This window comes from Neoarthrinium moseri (assembly GCF_022829205.1).
Source record: "Neoarthrinium moseri strain CBS 164.80 chromosome Unknown scaffold96_Wmoseri_CBS_16480, whole genome shotgun sequence".
NCBI lineage: Eukaryota > Fungi > Ascomycota > Sordariomycetes > Amphisphaeriales > Apiosporaceae > Neoarthrinium > Neoarthrinium moseri.
Genome location: NW_026055210.1, coordinates 50,182 through 72,909, shown reverse-complemented (window position 1 = coordinate 72,909; position 22,728 = coordinate 50,182). Strand labels below are relative to the sequence as shown.

The 22,728-nt window shown below is 53.5% G+C and overlaps 6 protein-coding genes across 6 annotated transcripts; 3 read left to right on the top strand and 3 right to left on the bottom strand.

Moving 5' to 3' along the window:
• Positions 1–1,645: 1,645 nt before the first annotated feature.
• Positions 1,646–3,567, bottom strand: JN550_012855 (uncharacterized protein; the record flags this gene model as incomplete). The annotated part of the gene is made up of 9 exons (XM_049311377.1): positions 1,646–1,686; positions 1,752–2,051; positions 2,122–2,187; positions 2,265–2,304; positions 2,415–2,518; positions 2,653–2,931; positions 2,988–3,076; positions 3,126–3,199; positions 3,478–3,567. 9 exons carry the CDS (start codon positions 3,565–3,567, stop codon positions 1,646–1,648), a joined length of 1,083 nt encoding a protein of 360 aa, XP_049165182.1.
• Positions 3,568–3,739: 172 nt separating this feature from the next.
• JN550_012854 (uncharacterized protein) lies at positions 3,740–6,028 on the bottom strand (the record flags this gene model as incomplete). The annotated part of the gene is made up of 1 exon (XM_049311376.1): positions 3,740–6,028. The coding sequence occupies one exon, from the start codon at positions 6,026–6,028 to the stop codon at positions 3,740–3,742; it is 2,289 nt and encodes a 762-aa protein (XP_049165181.1).
• A 5,161-nt stretch (positions 6,029–11,189) lies between these two features.
• Positions 11,190–11,986, top strand: JN550_012853 (uncharacterized protein; the record flags this gene model as incomplete). The annotated part of the gene is made up of 5 exons (XM_049311375.1): positions 11,190–11,291; positions 11,356–11,385; positions 11,500–11,653; positions 11,719–11,897; positions 11,954–11,986. 5 exons carry the CDS (start codon positions 11,190–11,192, stop codon positions 11,984–11,986), a joined length of 498 nt encoding a protein of 165 aa, XP_049165180.1.
• Positions 11,987–12,919: 933 nt separating this feature from the next.
• On the top strand, positions 12,920–15,509 carry JN550_012852 (uncharacterized protein; the record flags this gene model as incomplete). The annotated part of the gene is made up of 2 exons (XM_049311374.1): positions 12,920–13,115; positions 13,411–15,509. 2 exons carry the CDS (start codon positions 12,920–12,922, stop codon positions 15,507–15,509), a joined length of 2,295 nt encoding a protein of 764 aa, XP_049165179.1.
• A 2,156-nt stretch (positions 15,510–17,665) lies between these two features.
• On the top strand, positions 17,666–19,196 carry JN550_012851 (uncharacterized protein; the record flags this gene model as incomplete). The annotated part of the gene is made up of 3 exons (XM_049311372.1): positions 17,666–18,283; positions 18,452–18,612; positions 18,668–19,196. The coding sequence occupies 3 exons, from the start codon at positions 17,666–17,668 to the stop codon at positions 19,194–19,196; spliced, it is 1,308 nt and encodes a 435-aa protein (XP_049165178.1).
• Positions 19,197–20,170: 974 nt separating this feature from the next.
• JN550_012850 (uncharacterized protein) lies at positions 20,171–20,990 on the bottom strand (the record flags this gene model as incomplete). The annotated part of the gene is made up of 2 exons (XM_049311371.1): positions 20,171–20,680; positions 20,949–20,990. The coding sequence occupies 2 exons, from the start codon at positions 20,988–20,990 to the stop codon at positions 20,171–20,173; spliced, it is 552 nt and encodes a 183-aa protein (XP_049165177.1).
• Between the last annotated feature and the right edge of the window lie 1,738 nt (positions 20,991–22,728).

The window sequence follows — 22,728 nt, the reverse complement described above, 5'->3', positions numbered from 1 at the left end:
ATATCGTGAGACAATTAGACGAGATGCCCCCCAAACGCCGAGACCGTTCCACGTGGTGCAGGCTGCTCACGAGGAATGGATGGACCTTTTCACAGCTCCGGTGCTGGCCAGCTGCACCTCGGGATGACGTCGCTCTGGGCTAGTAGCACCAAAGGAGGAGTGCTCCAATGGTTGGGGGCAAGGCCCGAGGGAGGCAGGCGCTGAAGGTGGGGGTGCTGAACAGGAATGAGCCTCACTAAACTAGCAGGGGTTCGGACGAGATACACAGCATGAGGACAACGCTTCGCCGTAGTCGCAAGTGACGATGCTTTCGATACTGACCATGACCCACCCTACTTGGTTCTCTCTGAAAGGCGAGGCCCCCGTTGTGCCTTTTTCCCCCTTTGACATACGCATATATTTCGGCACAAAGACCTGCGCGGTTCGTGGTGCGACCTCGGTTACTGACACAGCTGTATAACCCACCTGGGCAGCAGAGGCACCTTTAACAACAGTATACCCAACGCCTCTGAAACGGAGTTCTGCGATTCATGGTTGGATTAATTATAGTTAAATGTGACCGAAGGTGCACTTCTCCTGTTCTTGGATCTATGACCGCCCCTGTTACGTCGAATCCAGGCATGGTGATACTGGACAAAGAGTCATGGGACACATTCAAACAACTGCAGACCATTATCGAGTATATACCGAATAGTCCTGGCTCGTGGTAATCCGCTATTCCCATTATACCGGGGAAGAGTAAGCAGTGAAGAGCCGTGTAAAGCCGAATTATTCCACTGTCCTTTGGTCGGTTCCCGAACCACCTGCCGATTCCCCCGACTTGCATCGTACTTCAAATCCCATAGGAACAGGTGTCAATGTTGTTCGCGTTGTAACGTCAGACGAGATGGGGTGATGTGGGCGAATAATCTCAGAATATTTCCGGGCAGGCGTCTGTGCTTCGGAAACCACACTGGACCAATAGTACATCTTCCACATCTATAAACAGTCACGGTATTCAACTCCAGGAGAAAGGAAAACGTGGCAAATTGTCTTGTTACGTGGTTCGATCGTCTTTTACTTTCAATCTGAGCCATTATACACAGACAGAGTGGGACAGCCCAACTTCTACTCGGTTATATGATATCCAACCCGGTGCTTTGAACTGCTCTTCGGAAGAGCCGGTCTTTGCAACACCACCCACCACCAGTCGTGGTACTTGCATGCGCGGATACATCGGGTTCGCTCATGTCGAGCCTTCTTGACATCCATGAAACCAGATGGTTACGATCTTTCGAGGGATGTTCTGTCATTGCTCTAGACACGAAGGGGGAACATAGATCCATGACTGAAACGCAGGGCGTGCGTACACGTGATGAGAAAAAAACACTCGAGAAAATTTGTGATCTGCCTCTATTGCCATGGACCTCCCCATAGAACCCAGAAGCCCGGAAACAAAAATACGACAAACGCACGCAATAAGCTGTTCATTTAACTCCAATCCCGCCTAAGCAACGCGTGCGGAACATCGTTCGCAGAAAACCGCATGCGCGTCATCTTTCTTCCCCCCCTGACCTGACCGCACATGTTCTAGACACCGTGACGTCCTCCACCCCTTCCCCCTTTCGACCGCTTCTACTTTCTCTCCTCGAACGGCGCAGCGTCCTTAGACGTACTGGGAGAGCCATCGGATACCCTCGCCGTAGCCTGTCATCCAGCGTTAGTTCCGTCCCCATACCTGTAGGGGCCGCTCCAAGTGATTTGTGGCCTACCTTGTCGCATGACGACCGAGCACATGAAGACCTCAATGGGCCGGATTCCCTCCAAGGGCACCTTGCCCTTGCCCGTCGTCTGGTATAGGCCGAGCTCGTGGCGCAGCTGCTCCTCTGAGATGGCGTCGGGGTGGTCGATCTTGTTTCCCAGGACGACGAACGGCACCTTGCCGAGCTCCTCCATGGACAGGAGAGCGTCGAGCTCGGCCTTGGCCTCGGGGAAGCGCTCGTGGTCCTTGGCATCGACGAGGAAGACGATGCCGTTGACCTCGGGGAAGTAGTCCTTCCAGAGACGACGTGCTACAACAGCCTGGTCAGCGGACGGGGGGAGAAGCCTTGGGCGACGCGGAAGCGAGGGGGGGCACTGTACCCTGCTGGTGACCACCGAGGTCGAAGGTTGTGAATCGCACGTTGCCGATGGCTAGCTCCTCGGAGGCTACGCTGCCGTTAGCATTCGCACACGTGCCTGCTTCCGTAGAAGCAGGTGTTGGATCTGGCGCAACGGGGACATACTAGGGTGGAGGGTAGGCTGGAGAATGGCAACGCGGTCGTTCTGGAAAACCATGATATCAGCATCTCTTTGTCCCCTGATGAGTGCCGTGACCCAAGACAAGGTATCCCGTGATGGCTCCCCTAGATTGCCCGACAGTCGGTGGTACGCACCTTGAGCATGTGCAGGAGAGTCGTCTTTCCGGCGTTATCGAGACCGAGGAAGAGCAGCTTGGCGTGCTTGTTGAGCAGGCCGAGGGAGGACAGGACGTCCATAACTGTTGGGGGGCAACACGGGCCATGGTCAGCCTGCGGCTCTGGGTGGCAGCGGACGGTGGTGATGATGGGAGGGAGAGCGAGACGGGGACATGCATGTGCATCTGGGCTGGGCTTCGGGGGGGTGGGCACGTACACCAGTTGACAATCCACATGATGGCGAGCGGCGGCGGGAATCGCTTTCGTAGCTGGTGCTGTGTGGTGTGCGGTGGTGGTTTGATGGGCGTTGCTGACGTTGACAGCGGAATCCGGGAGGAATGGCGGGTGGGAAGATGGAATTCCTTTCTTTGGAGGCCGACAGTCGATCCCGACAATGGGAAGATGTCACCCTTCCCTTTACGTCGGTGGCCGGCCTGGGGCCTGGGGCCTGGCAGCCGGGGCAGCACCTGGGCAGAAGCTGGAGACCTGGCAAGAACTTTGTCGGCCAATCAGAAACCAGAGCTCGGCCCCTAGGGACCTCGACCTGCTCACTCAGGCCAATCATGACGGCCTCAATCTTCAGGCCACGACGCCCCAAACGTCCGACGTTGCCATTGTGGAAACTCTCAGGTAAGGGATCCCTTTCACACGAGAACCAAGAACACAACCACCTCAAGACTAGGTACCTACTTAGGGTGTAGGTATGTATCTTTCTCAAATACCCACGACGTGGTCCCCCGGCGCTCGCCATATGCCGTCAATTCCTGCTCTTTGCATGCCAGTTTTAGTTATCAAGACCCGACTCCTGAGAACAAGAATTTCAACTGGCCAATACCACCAGTTCCACCCCGTCACTCATACAACAACCATCACTGTAGATAGGTCCGCAAAGCACGCGCGCACACACCGCACACACACGCAAGACAAGATCATTTCAAAGTGTTGTTCAGAAGTGATGCCAACTGTGTTGGCGATCATGTTTATATTTCATTGAGCACAACTCCGCCGGGTCGCCGCCTGATGCTATGCAATATGCCCATACCCCCGTGGTATCCTGAAGTGCAGTGAAACCCCCCTGTCCAGATGCTGAATTGAGATCCCGCTTCCTCGTCTTGTGAGGAGCCGCGGCCATGATGAAGAAAAAGGAAGAAAAAAGAAGGAAATTCGTTACCAAATCTATGTACAGGCAGGGCTGATATGATGTGCGATATGAATGCAATGCCCCTGAGAAGGTGTCACGTAGAACAAAGAAACAGTCCTAAGCGATGGAACGCGATGCGCAGTCCGCACTCCGCGCGTGTCTCTCAAATGGAGAGCACGTAGTGATCCGGTCCATGCTTGCCGGCCATGTGAAGACCCAGCTCTCGCATCCGCTGGGCTCCCTTGCCGGGTTCGGGCCTCTTGGCCGCAACCTGCCCTTTGCGGGCCCGGTTGCAGTGCTTTTGAATATACTTCTCCCTCCGTCGCTGGCGCTTGTGCTCCAGGCCCTTGACAATGTCGATGGCCCCGCGGACGTGTCCGCGAGCTCCCGTGTAGGCTGCCTGTCTGCGGCGTTGCCCCTTCATGTTGCCGGGGAACAGCGCGGGCGGTCGGGGGAGAGACTTGGTGTGCGTGAGCCCAGGCTTGGCCGCCAATGTCTTGAAGTCAATAGCTCCATGGGCCGCCGTCAGGGGCGAGGCGGGTGGCGACCTGATTCCTCGACCCGACGGGAGAGCTGGCGATACCAGCCGTCGAGGCGAGTGTCGGTCGAAGAGTCGTCGGGGCGATCTTCCTCGGCCCTTGGGAGCAGGCGAGTGGTGACGCTTGGGAGGGGGAGAACGGTATCGCTTGGGCGAGTTGTTGTTGCTCCTCTTCTTGCGGCGGTCTGCTCTCTCATGCTCATGGTGCAAGTCCTCCAGCTCGCCGTGGATCCACACGTGATCGTCGGTCTCGTGTGCCGCCTTATCTTCCTCCTCATCCTCTGGCTCAGAGGTCGGAAAACTGGGGTCGATGTCCTGCGGGATCACGTGGAGCTTCTCTCGCCTTTTCTGGGCAATGCACGACATGTACGCATCCTCCAAAGGCCGGTCCTCGTCCAGGGTGCCACACACGAAATCAGTGCTGTCAGGCAGCTCGGGAGTACCCGGCCGGATCTTGATGCGACGAGTCTTCTCTCGCGATGCTGGGCGTCTGGTAGGGGCTTCTGATGACGAGGAAGAATCGGACCTGTTGCCTCCGAGGGAAGGACGCCGGGCAGTAGGTGTGGCTCCGGACAGTTGCAGCGTCGATGCCTGACCGTGGGTCCATAGTTCCAGGTCGTCGGCATCATCGTCGCCATCCGAATCGGCAAACCCGATCTCATTGTCGGTGTTGTATCCGTCAGAGAGATCATCGTCCGAGCCGTACCCAGACTGGTCATCCTCGAAATCATCAAGGTCATCTCCGTCGACATCGTCGTCCTCGTCCACGTTGTCCGGGTCCTCTTCGCCGTCGTCCTCGACCTCGTCATCAAACTCCTCTTGCAAGGCCTCCTCCTCGGCTTCCCTGCCAAGCCGACGGATCTCGAATTCCTTGCGCAAGGTATCGTTGATCGTGAGCCGCTGGGCAGCGGTTGGCACGTTGTGGCGAATCCAGTCATCCTCCTGAGGTTCGTCGCTGGCAAATTCGTGGAAGTGTGCCGAATCGCGGCTCAAATCGGCAGAATCAGCGATCAAGTACTTCTTGTGCCGGGTCGCCACGGGACTCTTGGAATGTCTCCGCCGGGGTGTCACGGATCTCGGCGAGCGGCCGATGGAGGAAGATCGGTACTTTCGCACAGTAGCCGGAGAACCATCCCGGTCCTTATTGGATGATGGCACAGTATCTGGCACCTGAACCCGAACCTGCTGCCTCTGTGGTGGAGTCTGGGGTTTTGAGGGTTTCGAGGGGCACGCGAACTTGATGCAGGTCCGTCGCTGAGCTGGCTGCTCAGGTGCAGCAGGGGCCGCCTGCTTAGGCAAGCTTGCCTGGGGTGACGGAACGGGCTTCTTGACCTCCACCTTGGGGCCACAGGCGAAAGAGATGCATCGCTTCTTGGCTAAAGCTTCAACGGCAGGGTCCTTGGAGCGATCCGTGGCCGGGGTGGTTTCGGTGGCTTTCTTGGTCGGAGTAGTGTCGGCCTTGACGCTGCCCGAGGAGACATTGCCAGGCTTGGGTTTGGAGTCGAAGAAACCTAGGTTCAGCCGACCCAATTGAACGACGGGAGGGGGAGGGCTGGGCGTGTTTGTTCTGGCAGGGCTGGTGAGTCCCGTGTCGCAGGTAAGGTCGGCGGTGGAAGCAAGGCTGAAGGTGCTGTTCATCGACCGGCGTCTCGAGGGCGAGGTCCCAAAGCTGAACGAGGTCGGCTCGACCTCGTCGTCGGATTCGTGGTGCAGAGCCTTGGTCAGAAGCGACCGCGCATGGTCTGCCTGCTTGCGAACAGCTGTCCGCTTAAAATCGGGTTCGTAGTGGTGTTCGGGCGGTTCATCAACTTCTGCGGCCGCCTCGTCTTCGGGTTCGTGCTGCATGTGTGCACTCTGGGAAGACCACGCCAGTACGTTTGACGTGGTCGAGTCGTGTATCCTTTCGTTCGTCATGACGAAGAGATGTGAGAAGGGTTGGTGGGTAAAGTGGTTGTAAGTGGTCGTCGGCCGTGGCCCTGCGCGGGTGGCAAAACCCGCGTGATCGAGAAAGACTACCGGGCAGCCTGTCGTGAAACCGGGTACGACGCGGTCGAACAGAGTATCCAAGTCGCAAAACGACTCAATACAATAAGCAGAAATCTCTCGAATGTCCTCAGCAGCTGACGGTTCGAAGATATCGTCGGGGAGCCTTCAAAGGTTGCACTATGTGCAGTCCTCAGCAGCTGTGATAAAGTTGTCCCAAGGGACCGTGTTGCTATAATTGGCGACCCATGACGGATAAATCTGTAACGTGAGGGATTCGAATGATTTGATATAGATGGGAGGGCAAAGCAAAGCAAAGCTTAGCAGAGCAGAGCAGATATGCCACGCGCGCAAGGACAGGGGAGGGGAAGGATGATCAGTTGCTTGTGGGTTGTTGTTGTTATGTGTGTGTGTGTGTGTTGTTGCTGTGTTGCGGGCGAAGCAGGTAACTGAAGGGAACGAAAAGTCGCAGGAAAAAGGATCGAGGCGAGGGTTCCCTAGCGGGCACTACGGTAGAGTAACCGCGGGAATTATCTTGGCTGGGTGGGAGGCGCTGGGCCGTGTGATGGCACCGATGGGATCTGCACTGGGTGGATGCAGGGCTCTGGCGTGGTTTGCGTGGGAAGAAGGTCCAAGGTCCCTTGGGAAAATCTTGGCCCGTTAGGGTTCCCCCAGGGCGCGCAGGGGTCGCTGGTACTCTGGTACTTCACTTGGAGGAGTGCCAGTCAGGGAGTGCCAGTCTGCCACTCGATCCGGTCTCGCGCGGATGACGTCGGGATTGGGTGGCTCAGTGAGGCGGGCTTGGAAGTTGGGAATCCACCAGAGTAGGGATTGGCAAAGATGGGACAATGCACACACACAGTCAGCAGAGATGCCTGGCGAACCTAGAATATCCTGACAAACCTGACTGCCGTGGGCGCCGTGCAGCAGGTGAGCAGATGAGCAGATGGGTAGATGGGCAGACCAGGTTTTCCGGCTGCCGGAGCAGAGGGCGGTGGGAGGAATTGGACCCTTTTGTGAGAGCGCATGCGGGTGCGCGCAACGGCTGCCGCTGGCTCGAGGGCTGCCTTTGATTCACGAATAGGGCACCCTAGCCCAAGGACGACCTCGAGCTTGTGCCGTTGTCAAGCTGTGGGTGTGGTGTGCACTTGAGTGGATGCCCCAGGCGGTCTGGCGGAAAGGAACAAGCGGTATGGACTCGTTCCATTCATGTGCTGGAAGCTAACTAGCTGCGGGTAATAATAAAAATCAGAAATAAAAGAGGCACGCTTGCAAGCGGGACATGGCCCTGCGCCCAAGCGCTGGATGGGTGGGAAACGAGCGACCAGGCCCGGGCGAGGCTTGTCTGCTTGTGGTAGCAAGACGATGGGGAAACACGCTCCTCGCTTGCTCGCAGCCATTTCCCATGCGAACGGCGCTCCAGCACGGATCAGGCACTCCTTGTCCTCCCCTGCTGGCAAGCGTGGGGTCGAGGTTCTCCTACAGGGAGTATCCAACAGAACTGTGCGGTGTACTGTATTTGCGATGGCGGGCCCCAGTGGTTGGACAAATCACTGCGTTGCCATTGGCCGCGTCGCAGCTGAACGTTACTCCTGGCTTGTGCTGGCGTCGCCAGGTAGCGTTTCTGCCACCGAGCGAAATCAGAAAATTTTCTCACCAACCTGGAAAAGGGACCACCGAATAAGGCGGGCGCCAGCCGTAGTGCTGTTTCTCACGGCAGAACCACTGGGGTTTGGTCGTCGAGCGCCCAAGCTCCAGCGGGCTTGCTGGGGTCTGGTGGGTTCGGGGCGCGTCTTCCATACGCTGGGGAAATTTTCGGCGCGCTGCGCGAACGGAGCAGCCTCTGCAACAGGGCATCCGGACGCTGGATGGGCGCTGGAAGCCGACAATTCAGTTTGTCATAGCTGGGCTGGTTGAAATGAAACCTTTCCCATCAAATCTCGTCAACGCCAGCACAGTCCCACTCGACCTGCGTGCATGTCCGTCCGATTCGTCGCGCTGCAATGCATGAAAACCCCCTAAATCGCGAACGCTCCCGACGTGGGATGACTCGCAGACGGCAGCGCCTAGCGTACCATAGCAGAGTTGGTGGTGAGTGATTTATTATTCCTCACCTACCGTTTTGTTTTTCCTTCCCCATCCCCTTCGTGTGCTTGGTGTGAAGCCGGGCTCCTGCTCTAAGCTCTGAGCGACCATAGACTCGTTTCACACAGTGTCCTACCATTTCCGGAAATTTGGTCTATTAATGGAGACTCTCAACACGACGGCCTAGAAAATCTGGGCCTTGTAATTTCACAGTGACGAAAAGACTTTTGTTCAATTCATCCTGACATCACCTCGTGGCCTAGGGTGCATAACCTGACAATAGATCTAGCAATGCGCTTCGTTCCTGTTTTCTCAAACTAAAACATCTTTTTGGTTCCCTCCTTGTATGCCGATTGCGGCGGGGGGGAACAATGCTGCGGTTGGCTGTGCGAAGTATATTATAATTGGTAACAACAGGCGCGACAAGTACCTGTATACATTGTAGTAACTCCGTGCAGAGTCAGCATGGTGGCAAGCTGGAAAGTCAGCTTTACTTGAGCCTCCATGCCCGCGCACCGCAGCTGTCGCAAATAGATCGCCATGATCCTCAAACCTGGTTCACTGCCCTTTCGATCCTCTTGAGCACGTATAACCACGTTCCATGCTAATATCCTGGTTCTTGATACACGCCTCGAACTCTGCCATAGTATCTACCCAGGTAATGTTGGCCATCCGCGTCACAGATCTTGGCCGCTTGCGTCTCTGTAGCGTCGTCAGCTTTACACCATAATACCTTAATCAAGGCGCCTTGGCTGGTTAATCAGGCTGACAATTCCACTTTTGCCCATATTGGCCAAGACGGATTCCACCCAGGTACTGTACTGTAAGTACTACGACAGTACTGCCGTCTATGATATGATTGCGATATGCACTTCTATTCCCACCCGGCTTTCTCCAAGCGTGCAACTTGTCCTCGGTCCTGAGGATGCGGCACGCTGCAACGCCGCGCATCCTCTGACATCACTCCTCATCTAATTAACTCTTCAGGAAAACATGCATAACCGTCACCTCCCCCATCAACCAACCGAATTGCCTGGCCGTCGTTGGAACTGATAACCCCAATACTTTCACGTGGATCCCAAGTGTCGCTGGCAACGCTGGATGATGTGAATACAAGCCTAACCTAATGCAACTAGCAGATCATGGGCATGCAAATCAACTTGAGATTCCCATTGACAGATCATCCACGCAGCCACGTTTCCCTCTCGGCTCCGCTCGCCAGCACCCAGGTTGTCGATAGCTTCCATAACAGACTGGGGGATTGACAGGTTTCACCATGGAACTAGCTATTCCAAGCCGCCCATGCATCGTAATACCAGGCTAGTCAACGTGATGATTTGCAAGGCCCGATTTCACACGCGGGGGGAGGGGAGCGTCAAGTGACCTCCTCAATGCAACCAAGCAGACTGCGACGGTCAACTTCCGCAAAGTTGCACACAGCAGCCTTCGCAGCTTTCCACATGGTTTGGCGAGCCTACGGCCCTATGCCCTACGGCGGTTGGGAATGCCTGTCTAGGTTGGGGTTCACACCCTCTCTCCCTCTTAGGCCCTCTCGAGCCTCGAGAATGGAGGTCGCCTACGAGCGGTCGTTCCATGGCCGATATTGGGCATCCGAGCTGTTAATCTGAACCCCACACACCGACACCCACACGCGTTGTCGCTGGCACGAACCCCGCACTTCTGTGATTGGGGCCCGTGGGCAGGTATGGAGCACCAGCACTGCAGTGGACGCTGGCTGTGGACGCGCACATGCCCAAGAGGACTGCGGCACCAGCGCGTGGCACAAATAGAACATGGGCGCTCGTCTATCGGGATATCCTGGCTCGGGATGCCCGTTTTGGATCCTCCAGATCCCAAGGATTTCAGGGTCCTTTCTTACTCAACATCGAAACGTCTCATACGATCCCATCAGATATGGTAAGATTGTGTGCCAACAGCCTGTCGGAAGGGTCAATTGCCCGTATGAGACGGAATGTCTGCGGCGGTGTATAGTATCTCACCATCGATTGAGATCGAGACTCGGTGCTTGAGCTGGGTTGCACCGTCAGCGCAATGTCGCATCGAGACCTGTTACCCCAAGCCGGCGTAGGTATTGGACGCAGCTGGGCCCTGCACAGTAATAAGCCCATGCATGTGATGGTACAGGATAAGTTAGCTGGCGCTGCCTATGTGATCCCTTTCCAGCTCTGCCGCATCGTCGCCGGATCACGAGGCGCAATGAACTGGATGCGACTGGGGTGCTCGTCTGTTTTGGCTGACCGCTAGCAAAGCCATCATTCTTTAGAATATACGAGATGATATGTTTTTGGAAGCCAGGTCCCCGACAGCATGGAGCTGACTGACTATAATGCTAGGGAGCCGTTCGTGTAAGTCAGATTGCGGTGCGACTGTGCCATTGAGGCATTTACTAGGACCAATCGCTCAGGCTAATTGCTACACACACATTGCATGATCAAGGTGACGGCTAGAGCTAATGGCTACGTGCAGTGATAGTTGCACTGCATCTGTGACAGACCAGAGGCGGCAGATCTGTGACTCAGGACATGGCGCATGGCGAACAGGAGCAGAAGTCGTGGACCATGTTTGAAAGAGGCGATAATGCCATCGGGCTGAGCCCGTTTGCCGCGGACCTAGTTTGATACGTATTGCGGCTGAGTATGATATTTTGGCAACTGGCGGGCTTGGCAACTTTTGATGACTCTGACGATGATAACGAATTGATGGGCTCGAAGTGTCAGCAAATTGTACAGTCAGCGGTTAGCATCGAACGAGAGAGAGATGGAAGGACAAGATTATGTCACGCGAAATTTGTCACGTGACTTCCCTCGAGACTTTTTTTGTTCCCCTGGATCGAGCTCAGGTCACGGGACTCAGCACGTGCCCTCGGAGCAGGACAGCCGATTCGTCCCGAGAGCAACATTCCAATTCCTCAATTTGCGGTTGACGACCATCGTGAACGATTCGAAGCTGCTCCGATACGCATTCCCAATTGGCAGCACCACCCATCATGAACACCTTCCGCGTCGCCCGAGCAGCTCTGCGAGCCCGTCCCGCAGCTCTGCGGATGCCTCTGCAGCGCCGCACCTACGCCGACGCCGCCCCTGACAAGGTCCGTCCCAGCTTTCGTGATCGCGGATCCCCTGGGTTTTCGCGTAGGCTAACACATGACACAGATCAAGCTGAGCTTGGCCCTTCCCCACCAGGTACGATGACCCGAACGATGGAGCAGGAGCACGTCGATGCGATGGCCATGATGCCCCCGACGTCGACGACCGAGCCGCGCATTGCAGGACGGCCCGAGCTAATTGCCGCAACAGTCCATCTTCCAGTCCCAGGATGTCGTCCAGGTCAACATCCCCGCCGAGTCCGGAGAGATGGGTGTCCTTGCCAACCATGTTCCCTCCATCGAGCAGCTGAAGCCCGGTCTGATCGAGGTCATTGAGGACGGCGGCAGCAGCAAGCAGTTCTTCCGTACGTTCCATCCGACAAGACAACGACAACACCCACATTGAGAGCGGGAGGCTGACTGGTTACAGTGTCTGGTGGATTCGCTGTTGTTCAGCCCAACTCGGTCATGAGCATCAACGCCGTTGAGGGGTACGCCGTGGAGGATTTCAGCGCCGACGCCGTTCGTTCCCAGATCACGGAAGCACAGAAGATCGCAAACGGCAGTGGAAGCGAGCAGGACATTGCCGAGGCCAAGATCGAACTCGAGGTATGTGCCTCTGCTGCACGTCGCTGCGTTGTGGAGTCCTGCTAACAGAGTCCCAGGTTCTGGAGAGCCTGCAGTCCGTTTTGAAATAGAGCGTGTATAGAGAGGACTGGGGGTTACCCTGTGTACATCACAAAACTTTCCTATAATCAGCAAGGCGTGACTGCATGAATTGAGCATTGTTGAGGCCTTTCCGAATGGTTCCTTCCAGTTTGCTGTGCCTGTTCCGTTGGGTCCGGTCGCGATTGCCCCGGCGTATACTAACATGATTTACTCGCCACCGGGCAGCTGAACCATTCGTTGCCGCCTGATGCCTGCCACTCTATATTCCCTCATGCTACCTAACGCTCAATACTAGGCAGTCTTGGAGGCGCGCAATTCCGGCTCAATGACTTGTCCGACGCTGGCTCGGCAAGCATCCGTCGGATTCAGCTAACGGCAAGCAATGGCCAACCCTACAACGAACCCAGAATATCTGTTAGATGACCACAGCCGAGGTGAACCTCCTATCACCCCTCCCGGTTTCACGCATTGCCCCCAAGACGACGGCAACAGTACTATCTCGGCTCGAGCTCGTCGTCTTCGCGGGACACTTGATCACCGGCAAAACGCCTCAGACGAGCTTTGGTGGGAATGGGACCCGGAGCATACGTCGATTGGTTGGGGGCGCCTTTCTCGATCCCATTTTACCCGGCCTGAACACTCATATGTCGGGCTGAAGGTTGCGCGTTAGGAGCACAGTGATGATCACGCCTACACTGAAGAGACCCGCCATGTTCACGGCGAACGTCTGCATACATCTAAGGGGCGGGGACCTGAAGCGCAACGCCCCGCTCAACATCCTGGACTAACCTTCCCGCCCGCTGACAGCCATGACTACTCAAACTCCTCTGTCGCTTTTGATACCGAGGGCAGTGATGACAAAGGGAAACGGAAATCTGCCAGAGACCTTTTCGTACAGCATGGAGTAGGGAGGCCCAGCGGCTGGCTCTCGGACGACGAGGACTTGGATCTTCTCTCGGGAGATGGAAACCACAGCCCCCGAAGATATTGCCGCATTTGCCATGTCTGCTCGGCCCGTACGTGGTCGCCAGCACATTGCTCAACATGTGGCCATCGACTCTGTCAACGATGCCGCTGCGAAGTTCCCAAGACCACTGCAGAGGGCCACACGGGCTTCTCGCACCACCCGAGCCCCGCAATCAGACGGGATGGAGCGCGGTATGTCAAGCCTCCGACAGCAAATGAAGGGCGCGCAAATGATCAGCAGGCTATCGCGGAATCAGATCATGCTACGTTCCATCACATCTCTCATGTAGATGATCATTCCCGGTCAAGTGCCGTCAAGCTCGACACCCAAAAAGAACATTCTTCGCCGGTACAACAAAACCGATTTCTCTTAGCAGACAGGAATACCGCAGACATCGTAGGCGCTTCAGGAACGACTCAAGATACCCGTGGTAGTACTCACGTCCACGGTCGATGTTTTGACTAATGAGTGCTAACCTCCGGCCAGACACCGCCCCTGAAGGTTGTGGCGATCCAGCATGTCGCGCTACTCATAAGGGGCATCATCCATATCGTCACAGCGTAGCCTGCGCACACTATCGGAGCAGCGGGAGTGGCGAGTTCATAACTGGCCCTACAGCAAGGTTTGAATCTTCTGCCGAGGTTTTGGGAGCCACTTCACCGGCTCCGGGTCCACGGCAGTGTCCACCACGATCAACAGATGAGCATGCACGGCATGCGAATATACACAGGCACCACTCTTCTGGCTTTCATGGAGCACATCATATTGCGGAACATCTCGCAGCAGCAGCCGGACATGATTTCCCTAGTTTGCGTGTGCATGCAGCAGAAAAGCCTCACCGTAAAGGAGCACACGAAGGGTTACAAATAGCCAGGCATCTCACTCCCCTCACGCCTGTCCAAGCTGTGGCGGAGGTCAGCTCCTACGAATATGTAGAAGACCCTATACAACGGGGACATCCTTGCCGTGAAGAGCCCGCGCATGTCGGCTCTAGTCCGAACAACGGCAGCCATACTCTATCGCCTAGAGCTTTGCCCCCAGGGCTGCGGAGAACCCGTCAGAAACATGGGTCGACGCACAATGACTTCAGTAACTTTCGAAGCAGTCAAGGAGTAAAGCAGACCTCGGGGCATGCCTGGACTGGAGAACCAGTTGAAGATACACATTCGTCAACCCATTACAAGAAAACCTATGCAACACACGACCATCAGTCAGGCCAGAGCGCACATCATTCAAGTAAGCAGATCACGGCTGCCGGCTCTGACTGGAGTAGTGCCTTGTGTAATCAAGAAGAACACCAGATCACAAGCTTGGATTCTACGCATTTCAACGCTGATGTTTCTGAGGGCGCCTCAAGACCAATGACACAATTTGAGGCTCCCGCCGTTCCGATCAAGCCTCACGCTGCGCACTCCAAACAAGCCGTAGTGAGGCAGCATATGGCGGAGGGAGGCATCCATAGCAAGATATCTGCCATACAACAAAGAGTCGATGAGGAAGAACGAAAGAGGTCTGGAAAAGTGGAACCCGCCACTAACCCAGTCACTCATAAGCAAATAGCACCCAAGAAGCGTGTCAGAAGTCCTCCCTCGTGGTTGAAGCATCCAAGCCATGAAGCAGCTGAGGATTGGATTCATTCGAGACTACGGCATGTCTCTACTCAAAGCCAGCATGACTTGTGGCGCAGCCACTTGAATGCAAATCGACAGCTCGATCGACCCAAGAGTTTCGTTCGCGAGGGCGGGAATGCGCTTCGTTCATCCAACAGATTATCTGCTGCGCATGAAAAAGTATGGATGGCCAACCAGCATTCATCTTCTAAAGCTGAAGAATCAAACAGGGCTGAGGATTGGGCGGAACTGCTTGGTATACGCTCAAATCAACGCTCGTCCCAAGGATTCCGCCAAGTACACTCTGGAGAACATCACCGAGGCCCTGTGACTGGGTCAGACTCGGCAAGGCAAAAAACGCCGGTGGCTGTGAGACCCCAGACGCAAGCCCTTGAAAACGCCGTCGCCCAGCATACCATGAGGGGATCTCACCATGGGAACCGGACACTCCAAGAGCAATACCAGGAGGAGACTATGCAGACACAGGAAGAACCGCAGCGGTTGAAGATCGAGCAGCAACTTGTTCGGGAGACGCAAAGCGCCCAGCGCATCATCTCCAACAAATCTACCGCAAGCCAGGTACCTGCAACTCCTTTACAACCAGCTCATCCGCATCAAGTCGCTCTTCATCAAGGCCAGGGAGCAGCCCGGGATAGCCAAGTCGCTACGGAGGAATTACATCGGGAGAACGGCCTCTCCATTGTCGAAAAACCCTTGGACCTAGAAGTGCATCGGCCTCAACCCGTCGCGCCGCCAAATCACGCGTGTAGCTGGAAAGACCGTTACATGTCACTGACGACCGAGATCCGACACCTCAAAGCCGAAATGTCCGCTACGCACCAGGTCGAGGCTGTCTTGCAGGAGTCGCAGGAGAGTGACAACTTGGGCATTGAGGGGTTGACCATCGTTATGCACCTCAAAGGCAAGGACGACTTGGTCATCAACACGGACCTGACGCAGGAGGGTGATGAGTGATCAGTTGAGTTGCAGACTGTGAGTCACGGTTTGGTTAGGACGAAGTAGGGGGTTGTAGCCAGTCCATCATTGGTTGCAGTCACCGCCCTCTGTGGAAGCAGGTTGATCAAATAGCCCTTAGACTGCAACAATAGACCGTATATTCATTTACTGACTGTTTTCCCGATAGAGTCACTGGCAAATGATGAAGAGATACTGACATCTAAGCAGGGCCAGACCATTGTGTAGGCGTGCTGTTTCTGAGAAGCAACCCAAGATCGGATGAGTTGCAGTGAATTCAACCTAAATCCTCCCAACCCAGGTTTGAGGACTTGTCCATGCCACCATGTTTCTGGCTTCATTGTCTAGGTCAAAGTAACTCAGTCACTTGGTCCCCAAGCTCTGAGAATCATTTCCCCTTCTTGCAATCGGGTCCTGAAATTTTTTCAATGCGCTGTGATTGACACAGAGGTTCATCTTACGGTTGTGGACGCCGAGACATTGTGTTCGTGCCAAGGTCGTGGTCTGTTTCTTGAAGCGGGAAAACGCTTCAACATCTGCAACTTGCCTGAATAGAAAAGACCCTTCAACTAAGATGAGCTTTCACGCCATTTCCAGTGTGCAAGCGACTCTTGCTGAAGGGCGGCGAGCCCTGACACACCGAATCATAGGAGAGGGCGCACATTCACACTTTCCAAATTGCATGGGCCATCATCTGCGACCGTCACAATCTGCTTTGAGCTTATTGTCGACCTTGCTATTTGGCGCAGAAGCTACAATAAATACTAACCACGACGAGGAGGAAGAGGAAGAGCAGGTAGACGGAGGTGACGTCGACTACGCCAGCCTAGTTCTTCCTCCCCTCAGGCAAGGCAAAGGGGTTGTGGCTACCAGCATGGGTATCTCAGAAGCCTCTCCAATTTCAACAATCGCTGACACTTATCCTAGACGGAGATGAAACATCGCGACTTTATCACAGAATACAAGACTACCAAGGTGTGACCGACCAAGTTCCCTGGGAACAGCAGCCGATCAACCCCGGCCCTACGCCGGAGTTCGACCCTTTGGTGCCACTGGTGCCAACTCCGGGGTTGATGCCGCCTCCCTCTCCGCGGCCACGGCCGCGGACTACTTTCCTACAACGACCTCCCCGGGCGTATCGGCTACAGTTTACATACCCCTACCCAGCCAGACAAAGACTCCCTCGGCAGTCGATGTCTATAAGTCGGCAAAATGTCGGTTTGAGACACGGACCGTCGCCTTTGAGATACTCCGTTCTTGCAGAGGATGCGGGTGACAGCATGTAAGCCAACCAGGTATCATCACCGAAATGGGCATGGACAGGGATAGAGTGATTACAAAGTACGAGGAGCAGGAAGTCACAAGCATATATTTTCAACCTTGATTGCTCGATCACAGATTTCACTTGGTGTTACATCGTGCTTGGTACTTCGCACATGCCGTCAGTGCAAACAACCCGGAAATAGGAACAATTGAATTAATGATACACTCACTTTCAAGGAGCATCGGGAGGTTGGTACAAATTGGGCTGAACAAAATCATGGGACTAGATGTGGTTAAGATGGGTTTGTTTTCGGCTTCCCGCTCCCATCAAGAATCTTTAGTCCGGCCGCATTTGTTTTAGCGCTTTCTGAATGAATTTCCATTATAGTTGATAAACTTCTAAATATACAAGTACATGATATGTTATATTCTAAGTTCTAATTGAACTTAATTAATAGTATGTTTGTTCGGCAATGTTTGGCCAATCAAACCTCTCCGTGAATACCCGCGCCTACCTCCAGGTAAGGGATCAATATCCTTGTGTGGTCACATCGAGACTAATGCTTAACGTGATTGTTGGTCTGTCGTACGCAGTAGAGCCTTCGGACCTTCCTTATGTGATATGTGACCCAGAAAAGTATCCCTGGCCTATCATAGATTCTCACAACGTTTCTCAGCCGCAGCAACAGCAGGGTAAGGATCGCGGAGGTATGGATCCACGCTTACATTTGCTTTCCAAGTTCCAACATTGATTCCACCAACAGTGACGCCAACTGCCCCTCATTCTAACAAGGCTTTCAGAGCGAAGATACCAGGGCCAACGCCATTTCCTTGTTTGGTTGTCTTAAAAACGCATCTGAATTTTCATGACCAACGCGACAGATAACTCTGCGATGGAGAGTAAATGCAAGCATGAGCAGAGTGCCCAGGCTGCTTGCCTAGTGAGAGCTGGACTGAAAACATGCGTATTTCTTCCCGGAGACCTTGAATATCAGACAAGCATAGGCTCCTATTTCTCCAACACAGCAAAGCTCGCACCGGCTTGTGTCTTTATTCCGGAGTCAACCGAACAGATCTCCCGAGCTGTCAAAGCACTGGTCGCTGCCAAAGAAAAATTTGCCATTCGCAGCGGTGGACACGCCCCATTGAGCGCGGCGAATAACATTCAGAACGGCGTGGCAATTGATCTAAGTCAACTGAACAGCATCCAGTATGACGCTGAGTCCAAGCTGGTGACTTTTGGTCCCGGTGTTCGTTGGAAGCACATCTATCACGAACTCCAAAAACACGAGCGTGTCGTCGCTGGTGGCAGGGAAGGCGAAACTGGTGTTGCAGGTTTCCTTCTAGGAGGCGGGAATACCTGGTTCACCGCACAGAAAGGGTTCGGGTGCGACAATGTTGTGTCTTATGACATCGTATTGGCGGATGGCCAGATTATCACGGCTAAGCAGGGATTAAACGCTGATCTTTTCCGTGCTCTCAAGGGCGGTTCCAACAATTTTGGCATCGTTGTGAGCTTCACTATGAACACGATTTCTTGCCAAAATATTTGGGGAGGCGGTATGACGGTGTCCAAACAATACTCGGCAGACGTGATCAGGGCTACAGCCAATTTCACCACAAACCTCACGAAATTCCCAGATAGTAGCTCGATTTCAATTATTAGCTACAATCCCTAGGTGAAAGATATCATTGTTGGAGGAGCACTTGTGGAGACACGAGGCGTTAAAGACGCTCCTGCATTCGCGGAATGGTTCAAGTTACCCAAGATCATGGATACAACCAAGTCCAAGTCGATATTAGATATGGGGCTTGAAACTGCACTGCCTTACAACTTATAGTAAGCCAACTTCCACATCATTTGAACGGATCGCGCTGCTCACCCTAGATAACAGCGATACTTGGTTCACATTGACCATTAAGAACGATACCCGTATCATGTCCAAAGCGGCAGAGATCCACGATACACTTGTCGAAGAACTGAGATCCTACATCCCCGAAGGAGATTTCATCACTCAATGCCTCTTTCAGTCGTTGCCAATGACTTGCGCCAAACACTCTGTGGCTATCGGTGGAAACGTGATGGGCATCGAGCGCAACAAGTCCGACGGGCTTATTTGGCAACTGAATGCTATGGTGAAGACTGCCGATCAGAACGACTTCGCATACGCCAAGGTGAAAGCTGGTGTAAAAGCTATCAAGGAATTTGCAGGCTCCGTAGAGGGGGGTTTACTGGACTGGATCTATCTCAACTACGCAGATCGAAGTCAGGATCCCCTTGGAAGCTATGGTGCTGAGAACTTGAGGCTGCTGAAAGAAGTTGCCGCAAGGTACGACCCCGGTCGTGTATTCCAGACATTGTGCCCAGGAGGCTTCAAGCTTTCCGTGACGGACTCATATGGGGTAATCGCAGAACAGGAGTAACTCTGAAGATACCTGGAAAGCACGGTTATATAATGCCCATGCTTCCCATTTCCTGCTTTACTGTTCCTTTTGTTCTTCAGACCTATCTATTCTACCTGTAGTACTTCAGAAGATACAATCACGGATAATACCGTTTCGAAGCTCCTATTATTGTGACTATCCCGTCACACTTTCAGAGTCGGAAAAATGATCAGGCTGAAGGAAAGAAGTGAACTGTAGGCCTTGATTGATAGATCATACCGGCTTTACTTGGCATCACATTAGAAAGGCCTGCTTTATGTGAAGCTCCGGTAATGAATCGTGGCAATCTCGTAGAGCGGCGTCGAGCCTACCCACAATGGTGAGTGTATAGAATTCACTTTTGGTGAATTCCCATACAGGATGAGTGAACTGGAAGCGTGTATTTGGAATTTTAACAAAGGATTGGGCTCTAAACCGCTGTGTAAGGGAGGAATGAGCCTTGGCACGTGGAAAATAGTCCTTAGGTGTCATATTCTCTAGCGGATATAAGTCCAGATAAAGTGAGAGATGGGATAGGAGGAAATTTCAATGGAAAAGACTATGGAGCCGCTCAATTCGAGGGTCATCACAAACTTACATCTCTAGCACTCCCTTATACTTGGGCGGAACACGATATTGATACCACACTCTGACGCCAGCGCGCTCTCAACTTACAACAATAGTCGCGCCACGATATTCTATTTTTCGAAGCATGGTAATAATGTACCCCATGAATCCATTTGCCGTACTGACTTGCTATGCCTAAGGAGAGGACTGCTTTCAACATACAGATCAACTCATACCTGACTGATAGAGCACCCGTCCATGAATGATCTTCAATGCGGCAGTCGCACTAAGAGTTTGGCTATGAGCAAGCTTTCAGCCGATGATAACAGTTGACTAGGAAGCTGACGGTTGTCGGTTCCTGGGCGTGCCTTTCGGTTCGTCGAGGAGAAGCATCGTGATTTCCCCACTTATTTATTTCTCCATGAGCCCACAAGGTCATCCTTCGTCTCCGCCCAGTCGATGTATGGTGGACGGACGTAGAAGGGCCACCAAGCATCCTCCTCGGTCAGTATATCGTACCAGTTCAAGTAGTCAAAAACAGGCAAATACATCCAACCGACTTCCTCCTCGCCATCATCAGTTTCGCCGTCGTGAAAATCAGGATGGATCTCGTACTGCCTCTCTGCTAGAGACAGGGGACCCCAATCCTTCTCAAGCACCTTGACAACTGGGCAATTGCGAGTCTCATGGTCCAACGACTCTAAGCATATGTCGTCCACGAAGAGGCAGTACCGATAGCGAGCTGTCTCGCTTGCCCACTGCCCAAATGCTTTATGAGTAGGTATACCTGGTTTCAGTCTTGATTCTAACTCGTGTGGAGCCCACTGAAGGAAGTGGTCCCGGACTTCATGCGACGTCGCCCCACTAAAAGACTTGGTTAATTGGAAATGGCTTTGGAGAACATAAGGATTTACGGACTAGGTATATAATTGTCAGCATGTAGATCAAGAGTGTAAGGTCCTTGGCAAACCCACCTAGAGTGATTTGTCGTCTATGATATGTAGGTCGTGGTACTGTAGCAAGTCCTTGCTTTGGCAGAAGTCAAACGTCCCAGCCACACCGTCGCGGATGGCTTGCAGCATTCTACCCCACGCGGCATCGTTCCCTTCAGTGCAGCGGTATATCTGCATCCACGGCGTTGAGTGCTCCAAAGCCGACGATCAAAAGTGAGACGTGGGCACTTACAACGAAGCCCCAACGGCTGTCGCGAAATTCGGGACAGGTCATTTTGGACGTGATGCGCGCCAACCAGTCGTCATCGTTGGGTGGGTTGAAGTTAGTGGTTGGGGTGCTCCCTGGGGGGGTGCTGATACCCCGTTTGTACATGACCCGGAAATCATGGGGTTTGCCATCACTACGGTGGCTGCTGAACTGTCTGAATGACTTCGGACCGAATCGTGGACCTAGCAAGCCCGATTGTGCACCGAGTAGAGGTGCAGTGATCTGTCGGCGGGCTGTAAGCGATGTAAAAACTGGATGCGCGCCTCGTCTCATCGCAGAAGAGGCCATGGAGTCTTCTGCTTCGGTAAAGGAGGAGGAAAGGAGACTGCCTAGTTTGGGCGGGCCGTCCTTTTGTAGGACGGGCTGCGGCCCGTGCGAGAGACCCTATCCTTGTACATACCGTCGCTGGCTTGGCTACCAGTGACCCGGGGGGCACCGGGGGCCGGGGGTTCTCAGTGACACGTCGAAATCATGAAATTGTCTACAGAAACTACGGCGGGCCAAGGAAACCGTTGTGGCACAATGTTATCCGTATGACGTTCTCCGCGTTGTGCACAATGCGATCATATGTTATAAGAACTCTATACTGATGCAATAAATGCGTAGTTCGTTGATGACCATCTACCCACTTGTTTCTACAGCTTTGCGGCGTTGTATAGAAGCTTTGCCGACGGTTCGTTCCCAAATGACTCGCCGTCAGGAAATATTTACATTACATACCCTACTCAATCATCAGACGACTTGACCTACCTATCGACCGCGTAGTGCCAGTAATCTGGCTCTCACTCGGACCAGACCGCTGCTATGCTCTTCAGCTCGGGTATGTACCGATCTGCATATGGTATTTTCTTGGCGCCTTTCCTGCCTCAACGAATCCGACCTACAGATTGTCATCATTCACTGAATTAAAAATGCTAATAATCTTGTCTTGCGGTCAGCGATGCGTGATGGGTAGGTGGTGATAATCATATGAAAGAGAAACAGTGGGCTGGGTTATATTTACCATATGAATAATGGTGGCGGTTTGGTTGGCTCCTTTCATGTCTCCATTTTGATAAACCAGCTCGAATAGTTGTTTGAAACTCGTCATACAGCACCGGAGTTCGCTTTCCAGAAGCACGTATTTTTTTCACAGGGTTTATGTCTCCGGGAAGAAAAGACAAGCCAGCACGGTAGGTGTAGGACTCCACTACTTCATATATGCAGTCGTGGGGCGACAACGGCTAAGTGAATGGATAAATCAGGCTACTAGTGGTGGACTTGTGGCAATCTTCAGCCGGGTAGGTATTTACCTCCAGGTTATTTTGTTGGGTGTTTGTCATTATTTGGGTTCTCAGGTTGTTATAGACTTCATATATGTCCTTTCTAAGCAGTGCGGCGTGCGCAGTAAGCTATAATCGATCTTGTGAGAGCAATAGTCATTGATTATCTGTTATTCAACTCACCGAGATCCGAAGCTCAAATCAGCGCGCCTGAAAAGCCGATATTGTCCTCCCATTATTCTTTTGCTTGAATGTGGCTGCGTCGTAGTAAAAGATCCGTGGGCCATCACCCCGTGTGAAGTACTTAAGCGCGGCGTCTTCGTCATGGATTACTTCGATGTCGGGGTTCTCATTCGAAATGTCTTGGATCTCATAGTAGGCCAGATCTACTCCCTTTTTAACCTTAGTCTTGTTCACCATCATTCAATTGGCTGATCGAACCTCACCAGTCAATGTCGATACCGTCGAAACCACAGGCGTCC